This window comes from Schistocerca cancellata, chromosome 4 (genome assembly GCF_023864275.1).
Source record: "Schistocerca cancellata isolate TAMUIC-IGC-003103 chromosome 4, iqSchCanc2.1, whole genome shotgun sequence".
NCBI lineage: Eukaryota > Metazoa > Arthropoda > Insecta > Orthoptera > Acrididae > Schistocerca > Schistocerca cancellata.
Window position 1 is genome coordinate 556,048,677 of NC_064629.1, and position 25,601 is coordinate 556,074,277.

At 41.0% G+C, this 25,601-nt stretch overlaps 1 protein-coding gene across 1 annotated transcript in view; it reads right to left on the minus strand.

Annotated features, from left to right (window-relative positions):
• The window catches only part of LOC126185073 (putative transcription factor capicua), a 316,920-nt gene that overhangs the window by 99,310 nt on the left and 192,009 nt on the right, over positions 1-25,601 (minus strand). The window contains exons 15-17 of the mRNA XM_049927858.1: positions 14,662-14,812; positions 14,439-14,578; positions 1,845-2,008 (exon numbers count right to left, since the gene is read on the minus strand). Of these exons, the coding sequence (XP_049783815.1) occupies positions 1,845-2,008; positions 14,439-14,578; positions 14,662-14,812 (455 nt within the window). The remainder of the gene's footprint in view (positions 1-1,844; positions 2,009-14,438; positions 14,579-14,661; positions 14,813-25,601) is intronic.

Consider the following 25,601-nt stretch of genomic DNA (forward strand, 5'->3'; position numbering starts at 1 on the left):
TTTGAGAGGCTCAAATAGTCATTTTCCAATTTTTAGTTTTTGTACTTCCATCAGTCATTTCTGAAGTGCAGCTGTTTTACCACCCATCAAAGAAACTTCAGTTTCCAGTAGAAGCTAAGATAGTTTACTCAGATAATTCCACCTTTCACTAATACAGGGTGTACAAAAAGAATCATCCGATTTGGCACATCTTATATTTCTGAAACTAATTAACTTATACAATGAATTTTGTTTTTCGACAAACAGGAAGCTCAAAAAGTCATCCCCCCACACACACACAAGTGTTCAATACGACCCTCTTGGAATGCACAGCATATGTCAATGCAGTATTCAAATTGTTTTCACACTGCAGCAAGCATGTCTTGAGTTACAGCTTCCACTGCTGCTGTTATGCGATGTCTCGGTTCATTCATTGTTGTTGGTAATGGAGGCACACAAATACAGTCTTTTATATGCCCCCATAAGAAATAATCACATTCAGCTAGATCCAGTGGCCCTGGAGGCCAGTAATGTAAGGCTGAATCATTTGTTCCAGTGTGACCAATCCATCGTTCAGCATTACTTTGATTTAAAAATTCCCACACTTCTAGATGCCAGTGTGATCATTCCCCATCCTGTTGGTAAATGAAGTCATTCGAATCAGCCTCCAACTGTGTGAAAAAAAGTTCTCAAGCATATCAAGATATGTGCTTCCTATAGCAGTGTTCTCAGGAAAGAAAAATGGACCATATGTGTTTCCCTTGAAATTTCACAAAACACATTAAATTTTGAAGAGTCTCTCTCATGTTGTACAATTTCATATGGTTGTTCTGTACCCCATATTCTCACATTATGACATTTCACCTTTCCATTTAAATGCAATGTTGTCTCATCACTAAACACTAAGCATGGAAGAAAACCATCATCCACCACCTTGCCATGAATGAAATTACAGAACTCTACACATTATTGTTTGTCACCTTCACAAAGAGCTTGCAGTAGATGAATTTTGTATGGTTTCATGTGCAAGTGTCAAAGCAACAAATGCCAGATGGACATCGGGGGCATGCTGAGCTGTCGAGCTGCATGGCGAATGGATTTCTGCAGACTCCTTGTGAAATTATGGCTGATGCGTTTAACATCTGTGTCAAGACATCCAGGGATGGCCCAGAGATTTCCCTTTACACAAATAATGTCCAATTCTCTGTGCTGCAGGAGGATCAACACCATACCTAGTATGAAAGTCACGTTGAACAGTTATTACTGACCCGCACTGCACAGAATGCTTTCTGCTGTCCCGACACCATTTTTACTAGATATGAAGTGGGTGCACACAGCTGCTACCTAGTGGGAACCACGTAAAACTTAAAGAGTTTGCTCTTTCCAAAAGTACTTTGTTCACGCACATATCTCAAATAACATAATAGTTATGATTCTTCTTGATACACCCTGTATATAGTCTTAAGCTCAAGTTGTGTGTTGGTAATTTAACTTTTGGAAATATTACTGCATTAAATAAATGTCATTTGTTGAAGCATTTATTATTGAACCCCGAGAGTTATGTATAGTCAAATTACATAAACACCAGTATAGCCCATGTGAAATTCAGTCCTACATTACAACACAGTTCTATATGGAAATACACCTCTACAAAATACATTAAAACATCAAGCCTGCTGTCATATTACAATTTATTCTTTTCCATAAAACAAACTACATGAGCTTTTTAAGGGAGATTCCGAAAAATACTACTAAAACATTACACTACAGAATAAGCATAGAAGTACTTTAAAGTGCAAACAAGCACCACTAACATTATTTTTGTGATAACATTTATTTCAAATTTAATGAACATCAATACAAACCTTTTCATGAAAATTTGCTACCCTTGGGGAAGATGTGCAGATATTGTGTTTTTCACTACTGGTATGCAGATTATCCCCTGGATCATTCTTGTTTTCATTTTTATTCAGTTCTCGTGTTTCACCATTACTAGATGATGAGTCTAGTTTACAGTTCATTCCAATATCTGGAAAAAAAGGTTTTCTTAAATCTGATCCTAATAGTTTTAATACCAAGAACTATATCACAATACTGTCACTGTTCCATTTACAACTGTTGAATGAAAGAGAATTATTCCATTTTAAACTTATGCTCAAATAAATAACTATACCATTTACTAATTGAGTTCATTAAAACATTATCATTATGTAAATCACAGAAAGTTGTTCAAAGCCACTGCTATTTGTCGCAAGGTTGATATCTTTCATTGCTATTAGTTCTGTCTGTATACTCTGTATCTACATTTGTACTCCACAATCCACCCTATGGTATGTGTACGTAATAACGCCCACTCAAGAGTGGCATGTAAGAAGCTGTACTGCCAGTACATCTCTTCTGTAGTGCTATATTGCTGCACCTCTGTTGGTTCGAGGTACTCTGCAATGTCCTTCAGACATGTATGCATGTCTGAAGAAACAGACACTGCTGCAGATGTCAGCTATATGAAATACATTGTCACCACAGCTGGAGTTTCACCATATTCACAAATGTGAATATGATTCTTGTTGTTTCTCTCTCTCTCTCTCTCTCTCTCTCTCTCTCTCTCTCTCTCTCTCTCTATCATATTGGGTGGCTCTCCAATGAGTAAACAGGCACATTTTCTCTCATGTTTCACCAGATATTTGTAATTTCGTTTTTGCAACACACAGTTAGTATCAGCCCAAACAAATGCTGCTCATCATGTCTTTCACATAACACCCAGTGTTGATGGACTGTGCCGATTTGTTTCCTACATCTACATCTACATTTACAGTTCGCAAGCCACCCAACGGTGTGTGGCGGAGGGCACTTTATGGGCCACTGTCATTACCTCCCTTTCCTGTTCCACTCGCGTATGGTTCGCGGGAAGAACGACTGCCGGAAAACCTCCGTGCGCGCTCGAATCTCTCTAATTTTACATTCGTGATCTCAGGTTGTATAAGTAGGGGGAAGCAACATATTCGATACCTCACCCAGAAACGCACCCTCTCGAAACCTGGACAGCAAGCTACATCACGATGCAGAGCGCCTCTCTTGCAGAGTCTGCCACTTGAGTTTGCTAAACATCTCCTTAATGCTATCACGCTTACCAAATAACCCTGTGACGAAATGTGCCGCTCGCCTTTGGATCTTCTCTACCTCCTCTGTCAACCCGACCTGGTACGGATCCCACACTGATGAGCAATACTCAAGTATAAGTCGAACGTGTGTTTTGTAAGCCACCTCATTTGTTGATGGACTACATTTTCCAAGGACTCTCCCAATGAATCTCAACCTGGCACCCGCCTTACCAACAATTAATTTTATATGACCATTCCACTTCAAATCTTTCCATCTGCCTACTCCCAGATATTTTACAGAAGTAACTGCTACCAGTATTTGTTCCGCTATCATATAATCAAAAAATAAAGGATCCTTCTTTCTATGTATTCACAATACATTACATTTGTCTATGTTGAGGGTCAGTTGCCACTCCCTGCACCAAGTGCCTATCCGCTGCAGATCTTCTTGCATTTCGCTGCAATTTTTTAATGCCGCAACTTCTCTGTATACTACAGCATCATCCGCGAAAAGCTGCATGGAACTTCTGACACTAATCTACTAGGTCATTTATATATATATTGTGAAAAGCAATGGTCCCATAACACGCCCCTGTGGCACGCCAAAGGTTACTTTAACGTCTGTAGACGTCTCTCCATTGAGAACAACATGCTGTGTTCTGTTTGCTAAAAACTCTTCAATCCAGCCACACAGCTGGTCTGATATTCCGTAGGCTCTTACTTTGTTTATCAGGCAACAGTGCAGAACTGTATCGAACGCCTTCCGGAAGTCAAGGAGAATGGCATCTACCTGGGAGCCTGTATCTAATATTTTCTGCGTCTCATGAACAAATAAAGCGAGTTGGGTCTCTCACAATCGCTGTTTCCGGAATCCATGTTGATTCCTACAGAGTAGATTCTGGGTTTCCAGAAATGACATGATACGCAAGCAAAAAATCTGTTCTAAAATTCTACAACATATCGATATCAGAGATATAGGCCTATAGTTTTGCGCATCTGATCGACGACCGTTCTTGAAAACTGGAACTACCTGTGCTCTTTTCCAATCATTTGGAACCTTCCATTCCTCTAGAGACTTGCGGTACATGGCTGTTACGAGGACAGCAAGTTCTTTCACGTACTTTGTGTAGAATCAAATTGGTATCCCGTCAGGTCCAGTGCACTTTCCTCTGTTGAGTGATTTCACTTGCTTTTCTATTTCTTGGACACTTACTTCGATGTCAGCCATCTTTTCATTCATGCAAGGATTTAGAGAAGGAACTGCAGTGCGGTCTTCCTCTGTGAAACAGCTTTGGAAAAAGGTGTTTAGTATTTCAGCTTTACGCATGTCATCCTCTGTTTCAATGCCATCATCATCCCGGAGTGTCTGGATATGCTGTTTTGAGCCACTTACTGATTTAATGTAAGACCATAACTTTCTAGGATTTTCTGTCAAGTCGGTACATTGAATTTTACTTTTGAATTCACTGAACACTTCACACATAGCCCTCCTTACACTAACTTTGACACCGTTTAGCTTCTGTTTGTCCGAGAGGTTTTGGCTGCATTTAAACTTGGAGTGAAGCTCTCTTTGCTTTCGCAGTAGTTTCCTAACTTTGTTGTTGAACCATGGTGGGTTTTTCCCGTCCCTCACAGTTTTACTCGGCAAGTACCTGTCTAAAATGCATTTTATGATTTCCTTGAACTTTTTCCATAAACACTCAACATTGTCAGTGTCGGAACAGAAATTTTCGTTTTGGTCTGTTAGGTAGTCTGAAATCTGCCTTCTATTACTCTTGCTAAACAGATAAACCTTCCTCCCTTTTTTTATATTCCTATTTACTTCCATATTCAGGGATGCTGCAATGGCTTACGATGCTTACGATCACCGATTCCCTGTTCTGCGATTACAGAGTCGAAAAGTTTGGGTCTGTTTGTTATCAGTAGGTCCAAGATGTAATCTCCATCAGTCGGTTCTCTGTTTCATTGCTCAAGGTAATTTTCGGATAGTGCACTCAGTATAATGTCACTTGATGCACTGTCCCTACCACCTGTCCTGAACATCTGAGTGTCCCAGTCTATATCTGGTAAACTGAAATATCCACCTAAGACTATAACATGCTGCGGAAATTCATGTGAAATGTATTCCAGATTTTCTCTCAGATGTTCTGCCACTAACGCTGCCAAGTCGGGAGGTCGGTAAAAGGAGCCAATTATTAACCTAGCTTGGTTGTTGACTGTAACCTCCACTCATAATAATTCACAGGAACTATCCACTTCTATTTCACTACAAGATAAACTACTATAAACAGCGACAAACACGCCATCACCGGTTGCATGCAATCTATCCTATCTAAACACCGTCTGTGCCTTTGTAAAAATTTCAGCATAATTTATCTCTGGCTTCAGCCAGCTTTCCATACCTGTAACGCTTTCAGCTTCGGTGCTTTCTATCAGCGCTTCAAGTTCCAGTACTTTACCGACGCAGCTTCGACAGTTTACATTTACAATACCAATTGCTGCTTGGTCCCCGCATGTCCTGACTTTGCCCCGCACCCTTTGAGGCTGTTGCCCTTTCTGTAGCTGCCTGCTGTGTGTAGTGGACTCCTGACCTATCCAGCAGAACCCAAAAGCCCACCACCCTATGGCGCAAGTTGAGGAATCTGCAGCCCACACGGTTGCAGAACCGTCTCAGCCTCTGATTCAGACCCTCCACACGAATCTGTACCAAAGGTCCGCAGTCAGTCCTGTCGACGATGCTGCAGATGGTGAGCTCTGCTTTCATCCCACTAGCGAGACTGGCAGTCTTCACCAAATCAGATAGCTGCCGGAAGCCAGAGAGGATTTCCTCCAATCCATAGCGAAACACATCGTTGGTGCCGACATGAGCGACCACCTGCGGATGGGTGCACCTTGTACCCTTCATGGCATCCGGAAGGACCCTTTCCACATCTGGAATGACAGCCTCGTATGCACACGGAGTGCACATTGGTTTTTTTCCCCTCCCTTGCAGCCCTGTTACAAACAGAATGATTTTTAAATTGGAATTTTATGTACCCATTAAGTAGAGCACTATCAGATTAGCCTAGTGCAATATTTGTTTCACCATTATGTATTAACAGGGATAGTAAAACACAAAGAATAATCAGTACTCCATTAGTGACTAAACAGCACACTTCTGCACGGAAGTAGCAATCAGCGTGGACCAGAGCTGTGCTGCTGCTGGAGTACCCATTATTGCTCATATTTTACTGTCCCCATTAATACACATCGGTAAAAAAAATATTGTGCTGAACTAATTTGGGACTGCTCTGTCAAATAGGCACATAAAATACCAATTTAAAAGTTATTTTGTTCATAATGGGAAATAAACCAACACTTTCTATCAACATTGGGGGGTCATGTGAAAGATGTGATGAGCAGCATTTGTTCAGACTGACTCCATCTATATGTTGCAAAATCAAAATTGCAAATACATGCTGAAATACCAGAGAAAATGTGCCTGATGAGAATTGACTTTAGGCATGTTTCTGCATCTGAACAATGATGTCTATTCAAATTTCGCACCAGTCATATAGGAGTGGTGCTAGTACTGCCATTATCAGAATGCAAACCAGGTTTGCTTTAAATACATGCTGAGCATTAGTAACATTTGAGATTGCACATGATGAGGTGATGTTAGTCAAGAATGACTTTAAGGTGACAAAGATGCAATTATTTCCACCTCACTGAGTCTGAACGAGGTCATGTAATAGGGCTATGAGAAGTTGCGTGCTCCTTCTGTGATACTGCAGAAAGACTTGGCAAGAAAGTAGCCACTGTGCATGATTGCTGGCAGTGGTGGTCACAAGACTGTATGGATGCAAGAAGACTGGACCCCGGATGGCCATGTGTCACTACTGAGAGAAAAGACCATCGTGTCCAGCATATGGCTCTGGCACATTGTACTCCATCTGTAGCAGCAATTCGAGCAGCAGCTGCCACTACATTGACACAAAGAACTGTTACAAATCAGTCACTTCTGGGATAGCTACAAGCCGTGCGCTCTGTAGCATGAATTCCACTGACCTCAAACCACTCACACTTGAGACTTCAGTGGTGTTAAGCAGGGTGAAGGTCTGTTGTGATTTCTGAAGAAAGCTGGTATTGGTTAGAAGGAATCCAGCTGAGGGCCTACAACCAACCTGTCTGTGTGCTGGACACAGTAGACCTACACATGGTGTTAATGCCTGAGGAGCGATTCTGTATTATAGTAGTTGCACTCCATGGTTATTCCATGCACCCTGATAACAAATTTGTATGTCAATCTGGTGATTGTATCTGTTGAGCTGCCATTCCTGTTTTCCAACAGGATAATCCTCACTTACATATCACTGTTGTAACCCAACATGATCTACAAAGTGTCAGCATGTTGCCTTGGCCTGCTTTATCACCAGATCTGTCTCCAATTGAGCACATATGGGACATCATCGTACAACAACTGCAGCGTCATCCACAAACAGCATTAACCATTCCTGTATTGACTAATCAAGTGCAACAGGCATGGGATCCACTTCACATCCAGCATCTGTACAACACAATGTTTGTATGCTTGCATTCAACATTCTGGCAGTTACAAGAGTTATTAATGTACCAGAATTTCACATTTACAATGGATTATCTCATGCTTACATTAACCTGTGATCTTGCAATGTTAATTACTTGAATATATTACATAGTGAAATGTATTCTTAAAATTTCATTACTCTGCATTAATTAAAGATGATAATGTGCCAGAATGCTTATGTAACTGTTAATAGCTAGATGATTTACATTAACAACAGGCTGATTTCGGCATTATCACCAGCTTCAGTCTATCAACAACCACATACACTTTGTTAAAAGTTGTAACATTATAACTAGTAACACTTTTGTTTTACTGTGTGCTAGTACTTATTATGATATTGCATCTCAATGTTGCATAGATCGTTTCCAACTGCAGCCAAGTTTTTAAGTATTTATCTTAATCTCTATTAACTGCTGTTGTTCACAAATGTAAGTGAGGCCATTTATTGCTTGTATATACTGTTATGGTTTTGACAGCTATGATTGATGGCTAATTTAGTAATGCTGTGTGGTTACAATTTCTTTATTCATTTGTCTAAGTATCATAATTATCTATGGCATGGTTTTGTTATGTTTTTGTAGTGGGTGTATATATCTGTGTTTCTTATTTTGTTACAACTAACCCGAATCAATCTGTATGATTCTGATAAAATTTTCTAGAAACATTTTATGTTTTAGGTCCATTTGTTCATTTGATATTTTATCAGGGTCTGTCCGTGAGTGCATATAGATTTCAATTTCTTCATTTTAAGCCCCTTCAGTGTTATATGTAAGATTTTCATTGCATTTGTTACGTGATCAGCTCCATGATTTTCTGTTTTTAAATGGTTGTAGAATGCAATGAAAATGTTAGCTGTCAATGGTAGCTGTCAACACCACAACAGTATATGCATGAGATAAGAGACCTAGCTTACACCTGCGAACAACAGCAGTTAGGAGAGATTAAGATAAATATTTAAAAACTTGGTTGAAGTTAGAAACAATTTTATGCACCAGTAATATTATAAGATAGCGACAGTGCCACACTGCAATATGGAAGTAAGTACTAGCACATAGTAAAACAAAATGTTCTTAATTATAATGTTACAGCATTTAACAAAGTGTATTTGGTTGCAGATAGCCTGAAGATGGTGATAATGCTGAAATAAACCTATTGCTAATGTTAAACATTGAGCAGTTGACAATTATAGCAGCATTCTGGTACATTATTTTCTTTAATTTATGTCATTACAAGACATCTACCATGCTGTGGGCCCAAGAGAAAACGAAACACATCTACATTAATCATTTTTTGGTGTTGTGATTTTTAACTATTCATTCAAATTAATACAGGAAGTCAGCTTGTGATGTTAGGGAACATTGTATTACTGGTGCTGATAAGATGTTGTGATGGTGTAGTTGAGTGAAAATGTTTACCGACATTCAAATATTCACAATTTGCATGTTTGGGCACATGTGAATCCGCGAGGTACTTGACCTCATGCTCATCAACAGCAATGTGGAGTTAATGTGTGAGCTGGAATTCTAAGTGATATGACAATGCAGTGCCTCTGGTAGGATGCAGTATGATGCAATGTTCCTTGGGACACACATTCATGTCTGAAGGAACATTGTATCATACTTCTTCACAAAACAAGCACCACAATTTTACATTTATCAGTTGATACCAGGCCTACAACCTACAAATAAAATGTCTCCCCTGTACAAGAATAACATTAATGGGACATATGAGACACAGGTTCGACACATGGACAATGACATATGGAAGTTTGGGTTTGGCTACGAGTTGCGCTCGGATAGCCGAAGCAGTTAAGGTGACAGCTTGCATAATGCAGGAAATCTGGGTTTGAGTCCCGGTCCGACACAAATTTTAATTGTCATTATTCCATTATAAAGCTGGAGGTGGTTCATATTTGCAACTGCGAATACACTTCGTAAGTGATAAGTTGATTGAGTGGATCATACTTTCTTCCATTCTGCCTCAATAGAGAAAGATATCACGTCTTCATGGAATGTGTTGCCAGAACCGCTGGGCAATGTACCTCTGAATGTTAGACAAATTATGTACTTCCAGCATGACAGCGTGCCAGCCCATTGCAGCATTGCTGTGAGGAATCATCTGAGAGTCACATTTGGGAATTGACTGATCGGTCTAGGTGGCCCTGTGGCCTGGCCACTCCCATCACCTGCCCTCATGTGTCTGGCTTTATTCCTCAGGGGGCATAACAAGCAGCTGGTGTATGAAACCATTGTGGAAACAGAAGAAGACCTTGTCACTAGAATTGCCATTGCTGCTGGTACCATTGCAGAAATGCCAGGAATCTTTGAAGGGACACAACAGTCAATGGTCCAACGATGTACTGTGCACATACAGGCCAATGGTCACGCATTTAAGCAGTTCTTGTAAATGGCAGTGCTGTAATTAGCATGCTAAACTGCCTTCTGTGTAAATTGTCCCTGGCATAAGAAACTGCTGCCAGGGACCATACGTACCATAATTAAATAAATTTGTTTTGATATTCTCTACCCCCTGTATTAATTTGAACTCCTGAAGTTCTCAAAATTTTCAGAGTGATCCACTCCACAATGTGCTACTTCTTCCCTTTTTTTTGCCCTCTTTGACACAGTTTCTTTGACTACACAATCCCATAACAAATCACAAACCTCTTCTTCTTCATCCTCAACCCCTTCCATCTCTCTTGTTAATCTGCAGTGCTGGCATTATAACTGCAACACCAGGAAGGAGTGAAAATGACAAAACTGTATATACTGAGCTTATACAGTGTAGCAGAAAGAATTTCTAGGTGATTTTGCAGCATACAGAGTGTGAAATTTAGTACACAGAGCTGCCGTCTCTAGCAGCAACAATGGCTCTAACCCTGCTGGGAATTGACCGTCATTCCATGCAGCCTCAACTCTTTGTCAAAGTTCATCGATCCTAGTGCCTCATGAGAAGTGGCACCGCAGTCTCTCGGCAATCTGTGACAGTGATGCTTTCAAAGGATGAGAGATCTCGAGAATGTGCTGATAAATGCAGCAGTAGAACACACTCTGTATTGAGTTAGGTCAGGATATGTGGATAACATGCAGTTTTGTATTACATCGTTGAAAGATAATGTCATGGAGACCTTGAAGATAGGGTCTAGCCACGGGCTTTTACACATCATTAAACCTTGAGAGAGAGCGCCTACATATAAAGTGTGACAACCATAAATAATGTTGTCTTGAACCATTCCATTATTGTTTTACAACTGTGATCCCACAGCTATTCCTTCATTATTTCTTCAGCTAAAACAGTGATAAGTTGAACTGTCATATGTCCAATAGAGCAGCAGTAACATAAAATAAAGTTATGATCCATACAAGAAATTTACTCAGATTCTAAGCTAGCAGCACAATTCCTCAATGAAGCACAGACTACTAGCAATTGAATAAGCAGTCAGCCAGGGTCTGATGCAACTGTGCTGTTTAATGCTTCAAGAGGGTAATTACTATGGGACAACACTTCTACATGGTAACAAAGTAATATCATGAAAGTTTATTTTACTATTGCTTAATTAAACAATGATTTAGCTCACAAATGTTTACTTCGGTAACATAACGACAACTATTCTTTACACGTGTACAAAATACGTTATGTGCCCACTCGTGTTATGGGAATTGACGTGTCTGCTTGAGGGTTAATGAAAAGCCTTCTATCCATATTACCCACTATGTAAACCAGGATTATCATGCTGTGTATCCAGTTGCATCCCATACAACCAGTTACTGGGTCTGCATGGAAACAACGAATGCAATATGGCAGAGTTCATCTCCTGAGAGACTCCACACACGGGTAAAGTCCATCATAATGATATACATAGAAACAAGACACATCTGAAAAGAAAACAAAGTGTGACTCTTGTGTCCAGTGTTGTCTTTGAGAGCACCACTGTCAGTATGCCTCTCTCTGCTAGGGCATCAAGGGAAGCGGCAACAATGATCGTCACGCTGAGAGCCCACGATTCCCCCAATGTCACTGCACTGAAACATTTTGATAGTTTTCTTGCTGCAAAGAAGTATATTTCCCAACTCAAGGCATCCAATGTGACTGTATGATCCTAGACAGCAGAGTGAAAAATATATCTGTGCTCTCAGATTTTAGTCATGTGGGGCCACAGAAATCTAGTATAGCACTGAGTATGGCCCTCCTGAAGCCACTGATTATATATTTGCACATTGGTCATGGGATACTAATGAATGCAAGTGGCAATACTGTGGAACGATAAACTGCAGTTCTCAAAGGCCATGATCCCGCCACTGTCAAATTCTGACACAAGGCATAAAAAACTGACGTTCAAATGTGATACCTGAATGAGAAACTCACTGAGTAATCTTTTCTTACATACAGGGTGTATATGGCTTTACACCTATCTTCTTCAAGTGCTTGCACTGAAATGCTAATCATTTGCCTATGCAAACATATACTACATGTCATGATACTTTGATGTTTGTTACATGACACTTTCATGCTGTTGCAACTTTAATGACCAACAGTGTATATGGAAGAAAAAATAATGGGGAGACAGAGCCACTCATGGCACACAGCCAGTGCTGATCCAAGATGCAGTACCAGCACAATATGGACCTACAGAGGTAGGTGTAGGTGTGTGTGTGTGTGTGTGTGTGTGTGTGTGTGTGTGTGTGTGTGTGTGTGTGTGTGCGCGCGCGTGTGTGTGCGTGTGTGTGTGTGTGTGTGTGTGTGTGTGTGTGTGTGTTTGTTTGTTTTATGCTGAGCCCTGATTATAATGTTACAGTACTGACTAATGGACAAATGACATCAACATACACTGACTGACAAAAAAAGTAAATCATCCAGAAAGGGAAGCTGAAAATGAAATGAAGTTTCACAGGTTAATAGTCTATGTGGTGTAATTTCAGGGATTACAAACTTGAGTCAAATTTACAAAGAACTTGGCAGTAAGAACAAGCTCACTTATTAATATGACACTGCACCCCACCTGCCTTGGACGCATTCAGTGACTCATTTGGGCAGGGTGTAGTAAAGCCACTGTATCCTTTCCTGAGGCAAGCTGGCCCATAGCTGTTGTAACTTTGTCTTCGATATCCCAGATACTAGCACTGGGAAGGAGTTGGCATCTGTGCTGCTCTCACATGTGTTCTATTGGGGACAGATCAGGGAATCTTGCTGACCACTGTAGTAACTCAAACACACTCGGGCAGTTCATATAGGCACGTGCCATGTGTGGATGAGCATTATCCTGTTGAAAAATGACACAATACCGCCACATGAAAGCTAACATGAGGACGTAGTACATCTGTCATATACTGTTGTGCCATCAGAGCTCCCTCAGTTCCTACCAGCTTTGACCTGAAGCTATACCTGACGGCTTCCCATACAATGATTAGATTAGATTGACTTTCATCCCAATTCATCCGCAGTGAGGTGGTCCTCCAGGATGTAGAACACATCAGAAAAACAATAATCCATAACTAATATTTACAACTAAAATAAATAATCCAATGTATCTTCCACAGGTTCCAAGTGGAATGATTGTCTTTCTCCCTCAACCCCACACAAAAAAGGAGTAACACCACTGTGCCTCGTCAAAATGTTGGAAGACTGGGACCTACCCACAGACTGCTGCCTTACTCGCCAACATTGGTCATTTGGGTACTACAGAATCGAGGTTCATTGTTGAACACAATGAGACATCATTTGTCAGCAGTCCTGACTTCCTGGTCACAGCACCCCTTCAAACACAGCCGTCTGTGTTGTGGTGTTCACAGCAGCCTATGTGTAGGATGGTAATTTCCTAGTTCAGCTGTTGTTACCCTCTGACTAATGGTGTAGAATGACACAGAATGCAGCAGGGAATACATTACTTGTTCTCAGGTAGCAGGCACAGACGTGAAGTGGTTGCGATGTGCTCAGTGCATAATATGGCAATCTTCCCTTGTGTTCAGACATGTCTGACCTAAATTCTGATGGTAAGTACAGCTACCCTCATGTTCTACTGTAGTCCAACAATGGGTCATGTCACATCCAAATGCCCCAAAAACCTGGATATTAAAAATCCACCCAGCCAGACAAACCCACAATGAGGCCCACTTCAAGCTCTGCCAGGTGCTAATAATGGTGTCTCACATGAGTATGTGGTAACTCTGTGTCCTTCACAGTGATTACTCAACATCCTACACTGTTCATGCCCCTTTTATATCAGGCCTGGTAACAACACTAACATACTCTGGTGGCCATTCTACCTGTAAGAAGGAAATGCAACTGTAATCATTTAAGTATCTGCCGATGGTGTTTATGTGTACAAAGTTACATTGACAACTGACCGTGTCTTCTGGACACTTCACCTTTTTTCTTTTTTTCCAGACAGTGTAGATGTTACAAAAAAGGCATAAACCACCAATCAGTCTATGTAATACCAGACAAAGTAATCAAATTGCACAGTTTCAGGAAATTACTCTTTTTACGTAACATTCGCATGTTGGAGAATTGTCACTAACTATACTTAAGTACCGTAATCACACGCACTGACAGGTGTAAGTCAATGCCAGATGAATCAAATGCACACAGAGGGGACAGACTGATGTTAGTCAATTTTACCATCACTTGTTAGTACAACAAGTTATTTACATTACAAGCCACCTTATAGAAAGCAAAGCAGTTGTTAGTTTTCAAAGCAAAACTGTTTCTATTGTTTGTATGTAACATATATTCTATATTCCACAATACATATTTGTGGAGCAAAAATATTTTACCTGAGTAATATTGAAGGCTTTGGCTTGTTGGTAGAACTTGCTGCTGTCTGTGCTGTTCTTCAAGAGTTGAATTCTTTTGAGAAATACTTCCATCAGAGTGCTGGGCTGAATGACTGAGCATATCATCACTACTGTAAAAACTGTTACAAAACAAAAAGTGATTAGCACATTTTTGTAATTATCAACCATGTAAATCGTTTTCATGTATTCCTGTGTGTTTTACCTGGTTCTAGTATTACTGTGCAAAGCCTGATTATATCCGCCTCCTTGACTCATAACTGGCTGGGAAACATTGTGTGGTTTACTAACAATTACAGTTGGAGGATCCATTGCCTTTGTCTGTGACATGTGATGCAATGGCATATTGCTAGTTTCTGAAACATAAAAGAAAAATAAGACTGCACAATTACATTTTAATGGTGCCTGAATTTATCAAAATTACTTCTTCAGACAACAGATTATCGCATCATGTGTATCTCTGTAAAATCCAGGAAAGCCTCTTAACTATCTTTGCCTATTATCTACTACAGTTATTTCCACATGAGTTAACAAGTGATCACAATTTTTGATTGTAGTGACCTACCCATCAAACTGTAGTTGAGAAGTGGAGTACCTTACTTACTCCAACAAGTGTAAAAAAGCTGGTAAATGTAATAAATGACAGTAAAAATGCTGCTAATATCATCCAATAGTATTTCTTTACCTTATAAGTAAGGTTACTAAGGAGACATAATTTTATGGTTTAAAAAGGAGGAGGAAAGCTTATTTTGGCATAATGAAAGAATTGGTGAACATTTTTTATCGATTTGATGCGTCCTTCTTGGATCATTCCACACAAATCAGAGTTCTTCCCCAATTTTAATGTTTCTCGGTTTCAGCACCATCTGTCAATGGTTTAAAAAAAATGTTTCAGACAAAACTTGATTACTTTTTTATGGAGAATCCGAATCTGCAATAAAAAACGGGGGTTTCCATTTAAGATTTAAATGCTGCCCCCTGCCCCACCCAAGGGGGCAGGGGCTGGGGGTCACGTGTAGTATCATTTGATGTTCCCCTTTGAGCTTACGAATTTGTCTTACCCACTACTTTTACCCGATGTATAGTTTTTGAGATAATCTCATCCAGAACTTCAGATGGACCACCCTGTATATCTAAAGGTTTCCACCGCCTTTCGCAACATCTGGCATGTGTCGTTGTCAATCTTTCAGCCTCTACGTCAGTTCCTCCATCCTAAGAGCAAGAGGATGCCCTGAACTTCTGTGTGTTCTCTGCCCTCTCTAGCAAAACCATTGGCAGGAAAAGGGTGACTCCTTATACCGAAAGTCTCTAGCCATCACAGCTGATGATTTTTTACCCAAAATTTAAGCAGTCGCTGGGATCAAATCTAGGATCCAGTACCTCTTTATTAGCAGTCAAAGACACTACTTTGTCTGTATGGGTACGTACACTACTATTACTTTTTTATAATCTTTTCACAAAGAAAATCTTGAGTCTAAGCTGGTTATTATCATCAATGTCCACAATTTCATTTACAGCTTGGAACTCCTCTATCCACTGCACCAGTTTGCTTCTTACTTTCACATAACTACAATTCCTGATTGCCATTTTACCACAAAATTTACCAGACAATTTTATTATTCTGTCACTTTCTGTACATAAAAATCTAAGAATACAACTGGATCAATTCAGAGAAGTCATGGGAGAATTAAATCAAAATATCTAGATGAGAGAAATCACAAAAAGTATTGACCATAAAAAAGCTAAAAAGAAACTACAGAAAAATATCTGGGTACAGATAAATCATTGTTTGAGCCAAAATGATGACTAGGCCTGCCCTTCTATGATGTTTCTAATAGTCCCACTATCCTGGCCAATGCAAATTAAGGATCAGAGACTGAGAAACACCATGGAGAGAATGTTGAGGCAACCTGGGGCACAACTGTTCAGTATCATTACACAAAGATGGAAAATGTCACTTCGCTCACATATGCACATTAACCAGACATCTGACTAAGAAGCATGGCACCATACTACTATGTAGTCCCAGGAGTCAACAAGTAATTAATTAAGAGGATAGGAGTGACGAAGTCTTGGAGAAAGGTAGCAAATTCCACAAGTGTGACCCAAAGGACAATTTCTTGACTGTGGGCTGCAAAGGTGTGACAAGAACAAGGTCATATACAAGTCAGAAAGACAATCATTACAGCTAAATTCTAGCTCACTACAATGGACAGCGTAAAGCAGCAAATTTGCAAACAACACAACACAGTATACTGACCCAAACTGTCCACTCTGATTTTTATGTAGTGGCCCCTAGGCACCTGACATACAACACTACAAAAGGGAAGATATTTACTGCCCTTTCACTCAGTTGTACATGACTGCTATTGGTGATTGTTTCCATTTTTATGGACAACATCATACACACTGGTGGAGTTTAGTTGATGGTGAACGTTTTCCCCGACTTGAAGCCTATTGGGCTTTACTGTAATTTGTTTTGAACACAAATTTCACATTCACCAGCACCTCCAACAACTGTTCTTGAGCTGGTGGCTGCTCTTCTATAGGAGTGATAAAATGTCTTCATTGTGAACTCATGAAAAATCTCAAAGACTTACATATTACATACTACAAATAGTAGCACATAAATTTTTTATAGTTACTGTACATGACAGTTTGTCCTACTGTCTCCCATGACACATTAACAGTATGTAGTATTTTGTCTGATCTAATAATACTTTTGACCAACACATGTAACAGAAATCAAAATAACTTATCTTCCTTCTGCTAAGCAATGGTAAACTACAGTATTCTTAGAAGCCCTGTGCAATTGAAAGAGAGTTCATTTACACAAATGTATCTAACAAAAATATGGTATTAAAAGGCTTCATGTTCTTTAATGTATTTCCTATACATCAACCAATGGAAACTCCAGGTTGGAATATCAACAATATTAGGAAAAGAACAGATTGTTACTCACTATAAAGATGATCCACTGAGTTGCAAACAGGCACAACAAAAAGTGCCAAAGCCTTCTTCACCAAAGAAAACATACACGCATTCACACACGCATGCACACCACATGCACACATGACCACTACCATGGCAGCTCTGACCAGAATGCAATAGCAGTCTGGAGTGGGGCAGAGAAGGAGGAGGGATAGCATGGTACAGGTGGAGGGAGAGAGGAGCACTGTCTGGCTGAGTGAGCAAGGACTAGAGACTGCCAGGCACAGCATCGGGATGTGGGGCTGCGGGAGGAGCAGGAGAGGGGGAGGGGGGGAGCGGCGAGGGGGAGGGGGGGAGCGGCAAGGGGGAGGGGGGGAGCGGCGAGGGGGAGGGGGGGAGCGGCGAGGGGGAGGGGGGGAGCGGCGAGGGGGAGGGGGGGAGCGGCGAGGGGGAGGGGGGGAGCGGCGAGGGGGAGGGGGGGAGCGGCGAGGGGGGGGAGCGGCGAGGGGGGGGGGAGCGGCGAGGGGGAGGAGGAGCGGGGAGGGGGAGGAGGAGCGGGGAGGGGGAGGGGGGGAGCGGCGAGGGGGTGGAGGAGCGGGGAGGGGGAGGAGGAGCGGGGAGGGGGAGGAGGAGCGGGGAGGGGGAGGAGGAGCGGGGAGGGGGAAAGGAGGGCAGCATGCAAAGAATGTGAGGGAATGTAAACGGGAAGGAAGTGATAGGACAAGGTGGTGGAAACTGTTGTGAGGAGGGTGTAGGGGCAGTAGGTTACTGTAAGTTGACACTGGGATAATTTCAGGAGCAGAGAACATATTGTAAGGATAACTCTCATCTATCCAGTTCCAAGAAACTGGTGGTGAAGGGGGAGGATACAGATAGGTTGTGAAGTTGTAATTAAAATCCAGCATGTTACTTTCAGTTGCATGTTGTGCCACAGGTTGATCCACTTTACTTTTGGCCACAGTTTGGTGGTGGCTACTCACTCTGGTGGACAACTGGCTGGTAGTCATACCAATATAAAAAGCTGAGCAATGATTGCAGCAGAGATGGTATATGATGGCTGCTTTCACAGTGGATCGGCATCTGATGAGGTAGGATAAGAATGTGCAGGACTGGAAAAGGAAGTGCAGAGGGGATCTATTGGGCAGGTCTTGCACTTAGATCTTCCACAAGGATAAGATCCCTGTGGCAAGGAGTTGCAACTGGGAGAGGGATACGGACGGACTAGGAAGTTGTGGAGGTTGGGTGGGTGACAGAGCACCACTTTTAGAAGTGGTGGGATAGGTTTTGAATTTCAGGGTACGATGGTTTAAATTAATATACATAGTGTTGCTACAAGAAAAGCAAAGCTTTCACATATAATATTGGTCTCGAAGATTAATAAGATGCAAGAGAAGCTAAGCTTTTACATATAATGTTGACCTTCCGGCTCAAAATTCTTCTAAATGGTCTTCCTCAAAGAGCTGATTTTTAAAGGAGAATCAAATGATCTCTGATTTAAGAAATTCATCACACATTCTTGCATGCTTTTCAATCAATATATTCCTGCAACCTGTCAGAAATAGGTTCGTTTCAGCAGTTGTCAGAGTGTGCCAGGTAACAGGCATCACCGTGCTTGCACCGCTACGATGACGCAGGAAGCCCATATGTTCGTATGTGTAACAGATCTTACATTATGTCACAAAAGAAACGAAACAAGACATCAGATGCTACTCCGAGAGCATCGGAATTTTGCGAACCTTACTAAAATGCATATTTCAGCTTAAAGTGCACATTTGTATGTCCACATTTGGATATAAATTTTCTTGGAGTACCAGTATTGTATTATCTCATGTTTGGGTCTTTGTTATGACATAATGCCATACATGCTAGAAGATGAAAATGTGCACTTGAAATGCAGCGAACAGTTGAAACTAGCCAATAGTGGGGAGTTAAAAACTTCATTTCAAATAAATTGACTGCCTCAGTGGAAAAGATTAATAAAATTCAATATTCTTTAGCAAACTGACAAAAATAACTTCACTGTCCTGCAAGGCGATTAATGCTTGACTGTCGGAGAGATGGAAATAAAATAAAATCTGAAACTAATAACATATTTAAGCATTCTGTAATTATGTGAAAATATTTTAATTCACTTGATAGCTCCCAGACACAGAAATCTGTTTTGTTTTCATTTGACATGAGAGCAATAAACGAAGAGGAAACAGCAAAATCACTACATGTAAACATGGGGCACGTGGAGACTACCCACCTCCCTACTACAACTCAAGACTGCTCTGCGCATCAGCCCCAGATCAACGATATTTTCGTACCTCCCTCGAGAATTTGAGGTAGTACGAAAAAAAAAATTTACTTTTCAAAAATACGTTCATTTTGCAGTGCATATTTTTCTGAAGAGTCTGGTACATAAAACATATGTGTTCGAGGAAATGTAAGACAAATTACTTGGTCTTAAGCATGCCCAAATGCAGTGCCACGCCACTTTACACAGCATTCTTCTATGGCACGTCACTGTATTTCAATCTGTGCAATTCAATCGTGTAATATTTTGTAATGGATGCCATCAAACTATATTTAGGACAGTGGAAATTAAAATGTCCTGTGGTGATTCTCCCGCTCCCAGTCGGCTGGTTTGACATCCTGTCCCTCTTCTTCTTTCTTTCTTTTTTTTTTTTTTAAACTAACTCGCAATTACCGAATGGGATTATTTGTAACTGGTAGAACAAGAACTCTTCAGAAAATCTTCACTCTTTATTGCCTATTAGCTAATAACTTGTGTTTTGTGTAGCATAAAATTAAATTTAGGATACATAAAACTAGTACACATTTCTTCAATCCTTAAGTCCTAGCATTTTTTTCTCTCTAATTTTGCTACAGGTTTACATGACATGCTTTTCTTTCTGGGAAAGAATCTATTACCTCATCAAAGTTCTTCAAATGTTTTGCTGCATGAAAAAAATGGAATATCATTGTCTAATTCTGAAAAAGCTGTTATACAAACAGTACTCAAGACTGGTGTGGTTTCTCAATCTGATTACATGTAATTTGTCACTGTCTGCTAGACAAAACGAAATAGGCCTGTCTAATATTGCAGCAAATGTAACACATACCAAATAAACGATATTGTTTTGGCACAAATGGTCACTTTTATAACACGACACTATAATTCACGAAGTACCCATATCATAGGCCTACTACAAGCAAAAGGCTTTGTGTTAGGAAATAGTTTCACATTTCATTCATAAACTTCAGATTCTCAAGCATGAGATCAAAAAGTAGAAGTACAAAATTTTTATATAAATTTGGAATTGTCATATTCTTCTACAATTTGTGTGATGTTCCCGTTTCCCTTGTTCTAACAATCAATCTTGTCATCACTAATTCTGTAACTATTCCTGCCAGTGTAAAAACTTATTCTTCGATTAACTTCACTAACTGTGCCGCAATCACCGGTTTAGTTAACCTACATTTATTCTCTGGTTAAGCATTGTTATGTGTTCATACAATGCGTTATCTGCACTACTCCCAGAATAGAACTTATGCAGCTCCTAGCCAGGGACTGTACAACTGGCCCTTACTAGTGTTGTGGTCTGGCCAAAAATTTTCTGTCATTTTCTTGGATACACTGAGAAGATGATACATAATCTTTCTTGCCTGTTATTCTTGTTAGTCATTTATTTCCACTCTGGTACTCTGCATCTATGGATTTTGCTAGTAGTTATAACAATGCTGATCATTCACAAATCCACACAACCGCATAAACAAACAGTGATTGGCACTCACCCTGGCTTTATTCCACTCAGCTCATATAGCCCCGTCCCTTTTTGCCTGCAAGAAAGCTTTTTCTAGATGTGATGGGGATTCCCCTGGCAGAGACATCACATACATTATGCACAGATTCTAAAATCAACTTATCATTAATTCGTAAATCAACTTAGAATGTGTTCAAAAACCAAAAGGGATGCGATTCACAAAATCATATGAATAATCGATAGACCAACATGTGCTGAATGCTGCACGCTTTGTGAAACAATGTTTTTTTCCCTTAAGTTATGAATTTGCCCCCCCCCCCCCCTCACCCCCCTCAGCAGCCACTCTCTGTAGTGTCAGACAGCTGAATCCTGATGAGATTTTGCCCTTGCTATTCAAAAGGCTGTGACGTTCTCAGCTGTTGGCTGTCACTTGAAGGTACACAAACTGCTCACCTGGTCCTGATTGCAGAGCACTATTCCTTCACTACACCAAGGGAAAGGCTGCCCTTTCAGCTGTCGTGAAGATTGTGGAATGGATGGTTTAGCAGTGTGGTGGATCATGTGGGTAATATGTAACATTCATTCCTCGACCCTGTCATGGTGTTCAAACACAGCAAGATTGCTGAAAAATGTCCAGTCTGCTCTATTGCGCACCCATCACTGTGGCTCTGTTATGGGCACCACACTACCTGGCACGTGAATCCACATTGGGAAGGGATCACTTAAGTGCAAGTCATCAACCACTTCCCACTGAGTGATATGTGTGAGGGCCGGAGAGCAAACCGAGAGATTGATAGCGGTGAACAACTGCTGTTGCAGTGCTAAAGTGCACGGTCTGCACCACGTTCAACAAACACACACATTATGACATAAGAAAGCTCTCAATTCCTCTACTCCTGGGATGGGTGGTTGCAGAGTCCCAAAGTACACTGTGTGTGTTAAAATCACCACAGAAGATGAAGGGGTGGAGAGCTGAATAAGGTGGTCATGCAGAGACAGAAAGCCTCTTCATCGAGCACCTCATGTGGGACAAGTGTAGTAAACATATTGTCAACTAATAACTGATACAATGACTACTTGCAGGCTTGTTGTGAGGGAGAGAAGTGAGAAGTGGTAGGTGTTGACACTCCTCCTCTAGTTCTCTGTCCACAAAGGTTGTCCTTTTCGTGGAGAATGTGGCCCAGCAGCTAATGTGCGGCAGAGAATTTAAAATGTGTCTCCTATAGACACACACACACATTGGTCTGCCCTGAGCTAATACAAGCAGCTCCTCCAGGTGTGTTCTGAATATATTAAAGTTCCACTGAAGTGTGGAAGTAACCTTAATGGTGAGGTTTTCCTCTGTCTTTCCCCCATTGTTCCTTTGTGGTGGGGAGATTGAAGCAGAGGCAGATTACTGGACAGACTTGCTGGTTCCCTCAGCACACATCGGTATCTGTACCATCGATGGTATGGTAATCAACTGGTCCATCAGGCTTCAGACCTGAACATTTTGGCCTGTTGGTTCTTGTCCCCAGCTTGGATTTTGGGGATACTGGCTAGGCCATTTTAAGAGAAACATTTTGCTGGGTCTCTTCTACTGTCTGCCTTGAGGGTCTGCTATGCCTTTCAGACATCAGTTTGGCATCCACGATTATTTTAGTGGTAGAAGGGGTGGTTGTGGGACTAGTGGTGTGGGCTTGCAGCTTCATTTACAGATGCAGGTTGATACGTTATGCTCAGCTGTCAAAGTCTCAGTGCCTATATTAGTCTTCTGTACAGAATGCTTCAATTCAGTGGCAAACAACTTCAAGAAACTGGGTAGCTGTGTGGCATACAATCTCTACCTCAGAAAAAGAGATGCGTTGTATGACTTTAATCTACTGCATTTTCTTTTCTTCTGCAAAGAACAGGCATTCCCTGCTCTGGACTGGATGGGCTTGAGAGAAACCGGTACACATGGGTGAAGAAGTACAAGTGCAAATATGCTTAGCTGGTTCATGGGCAGAAGAGCTGCGTCTTCCATACATAGCCTGATCATGACAACCCATGGTGGTGTGATCAAAGCATTTTCACTTAAAGCAGCAAGCAGGAATAGGTGCATAGGGCCTCACTGTAAGGCAGAAAAAGCCTACCACCATACACTCAAGGAACTTCAAAAGATTGAATGTCTGAATAAAAAAGGTTGACTTCTATAATTCACAATAAACCCTTTTCATGAAATTCAATACTATAGTGACATGTTCATAGCTCTCATTTCAAATTTAAATTTTTGCAAACTTACAATAACAGATTTAATTTTCATCAAGACTTAATGGAAACACATACTGAACAGATCAGGACTACCAAACAAATAAATTACATACCATCACCAAACAACAACAATGACACATTAATCAAGGATAACAGAGACACAATAGTCAACACAGCAAGAAACTGTGTTTTTTACAAGTTTTCGCCCTACAATTTCATGTCTCATCACAAAGGAAACAAATTTTTCACTTCACTCTTAAATGAAATCTTTAGCCATTGCAATACAAAACTGTGAAGAATAGCTCAATATATAATGAACTATGAAATGTATATCAGACTCAGAACACATTAGTTACAAACTGGGGAAAATGTCACCTTGACTTTGAAACCATGTTTCAGTCCAAGATAGCTTAAAGTTTCATTTGAAAAAGGGTATAAGTGTTGTTCTGTACCATCAGCATTTCAGTGCCTTTAAAGAACAAAGTTTATTACAGTCTTATTATTTATAGAGATTTCAGACATGCTGAGAGTCAGGTACAGACCACACCTGAACACCCAATAGTTGTATGTCCGGGCACTGTACAACAGAAAATAACTACACAAAATATGGCAGAGAACATCATATGTGACTGTCCATTAACAAAGGAAGACATAGGCTTGAATTTGTTGCACACCAGAGTGGCAGTTACATCTACATCTACATCTACATTTATACTCCGCAAGCCACCCAAGGGTGTGTGGCGGAGGGCACTTTACGTGCCACTGTCATTACCTCCCTTTCCTGTTCCAGTCGCGTATGGTTCGCGGGAAGAACGACTGTCTGAAAGCCTCTGTGCGCGCTCTAATCTCTCTAATTTTACATTCGTGATCTCCTCGGGAGGTATAAGTAGGGGGAAGCAATATATTCGATACCTCATCCAGAAACGCACTCTCTCGAAACCTGGCGAGCAAGCTACACCGCGATGCAGAGCGCCTCTCTTGCAGAGTCTGCCACTGGAGTTTGTTAAACATCTCCGTAACGCTATCACGGTTACCAAATAAGCCTGTGACGAAACGCGCCGCTCTTCTTTGGATCTTCTCTATCTCTTCCGTCAACCCGATCTGGTACGGATCCCACACTGATGAGCAATACTCAAGTATAGGTCGAACGAGTGTTTTGTAAGCCACCTCCTTTGTTGATGGACTACATTTTCTAAGGACTCTCCCAATGAATCTCAACCTGGTACCCGCCTTACCAACAATTAATTTTATATGATCATTCCACTTCAAATTGTTCCGCACGCATACTCCCAGATATTTTACAGAAGTAACTGCTACCAGTGTTTGTTCCGCTATCATATAATCATACAATAAAGGATCCTTCTTTCTATGTATTCTCAATACATTACATTTGTCTATGTTAAGGGTCAGTTGCCACTCCCTGCACCAAGTGCCTATCCGCTGCAGATCTTCCTGCATTTCGCTACAATTTTCTAATGCTGCAACTTCTCTGTATACTACAGCATCATCCGCGAAAAGCCGCATGGAACTTCCGACACTATCTACTAGGTCATTTATATATATTGTGAAAAGCAATGGTCCCATAACACTCCCCTGTGGCACGCCAGAGGTTACTTTAACGTCTGTAGACGTCTCTCCATTGAGAACAACATGCTGTGTTCTGTTTGCTAAAAACTCTTCAATCCAGCCACACAGCTGGTCTGATATTCCGTAGGCTCTTACTTTGTTTATCAGGCGACAGTGCGGAACTGTATCGAACGCCTTCCGGAAGTCAAGAAAAATAGCATCTACCTGGGAGCCTGTATCTAATATTTTCTGGGTCTCATGAACAAATAGAGCGAGTTGGGTCTCACACGATCGCTGTTTCCGGAATCCTTGTTGATTCCTACATAGTAGATTCTGAGTTTCCAAAAACGACATGATACTCGAGCAAAAAACATGTTCTAAAATTCTACAACAGATCGACGTCAGAGATATAGGTCTATAGTTTTGCGCATCTGCTCGACGACCCTTCTTGAAGACTGGGACTACCTGTGCTCTTTTCCAATCATTTGGAACCTTCCTTTCCTCTAGAGACTTGCGGTACACGGCTGTTAGAAGGGGGGGGCAAGTTCTTTCGCGTACTCTGTGTAGAATCGAATTGGTATCCCGTCAGGTCCAGTGGACTTTCCTCTGTTGAGTGATTTCAGTTGCTTTTCTATTCCTTGGACACTTATTTCGATGTCAGCCATTT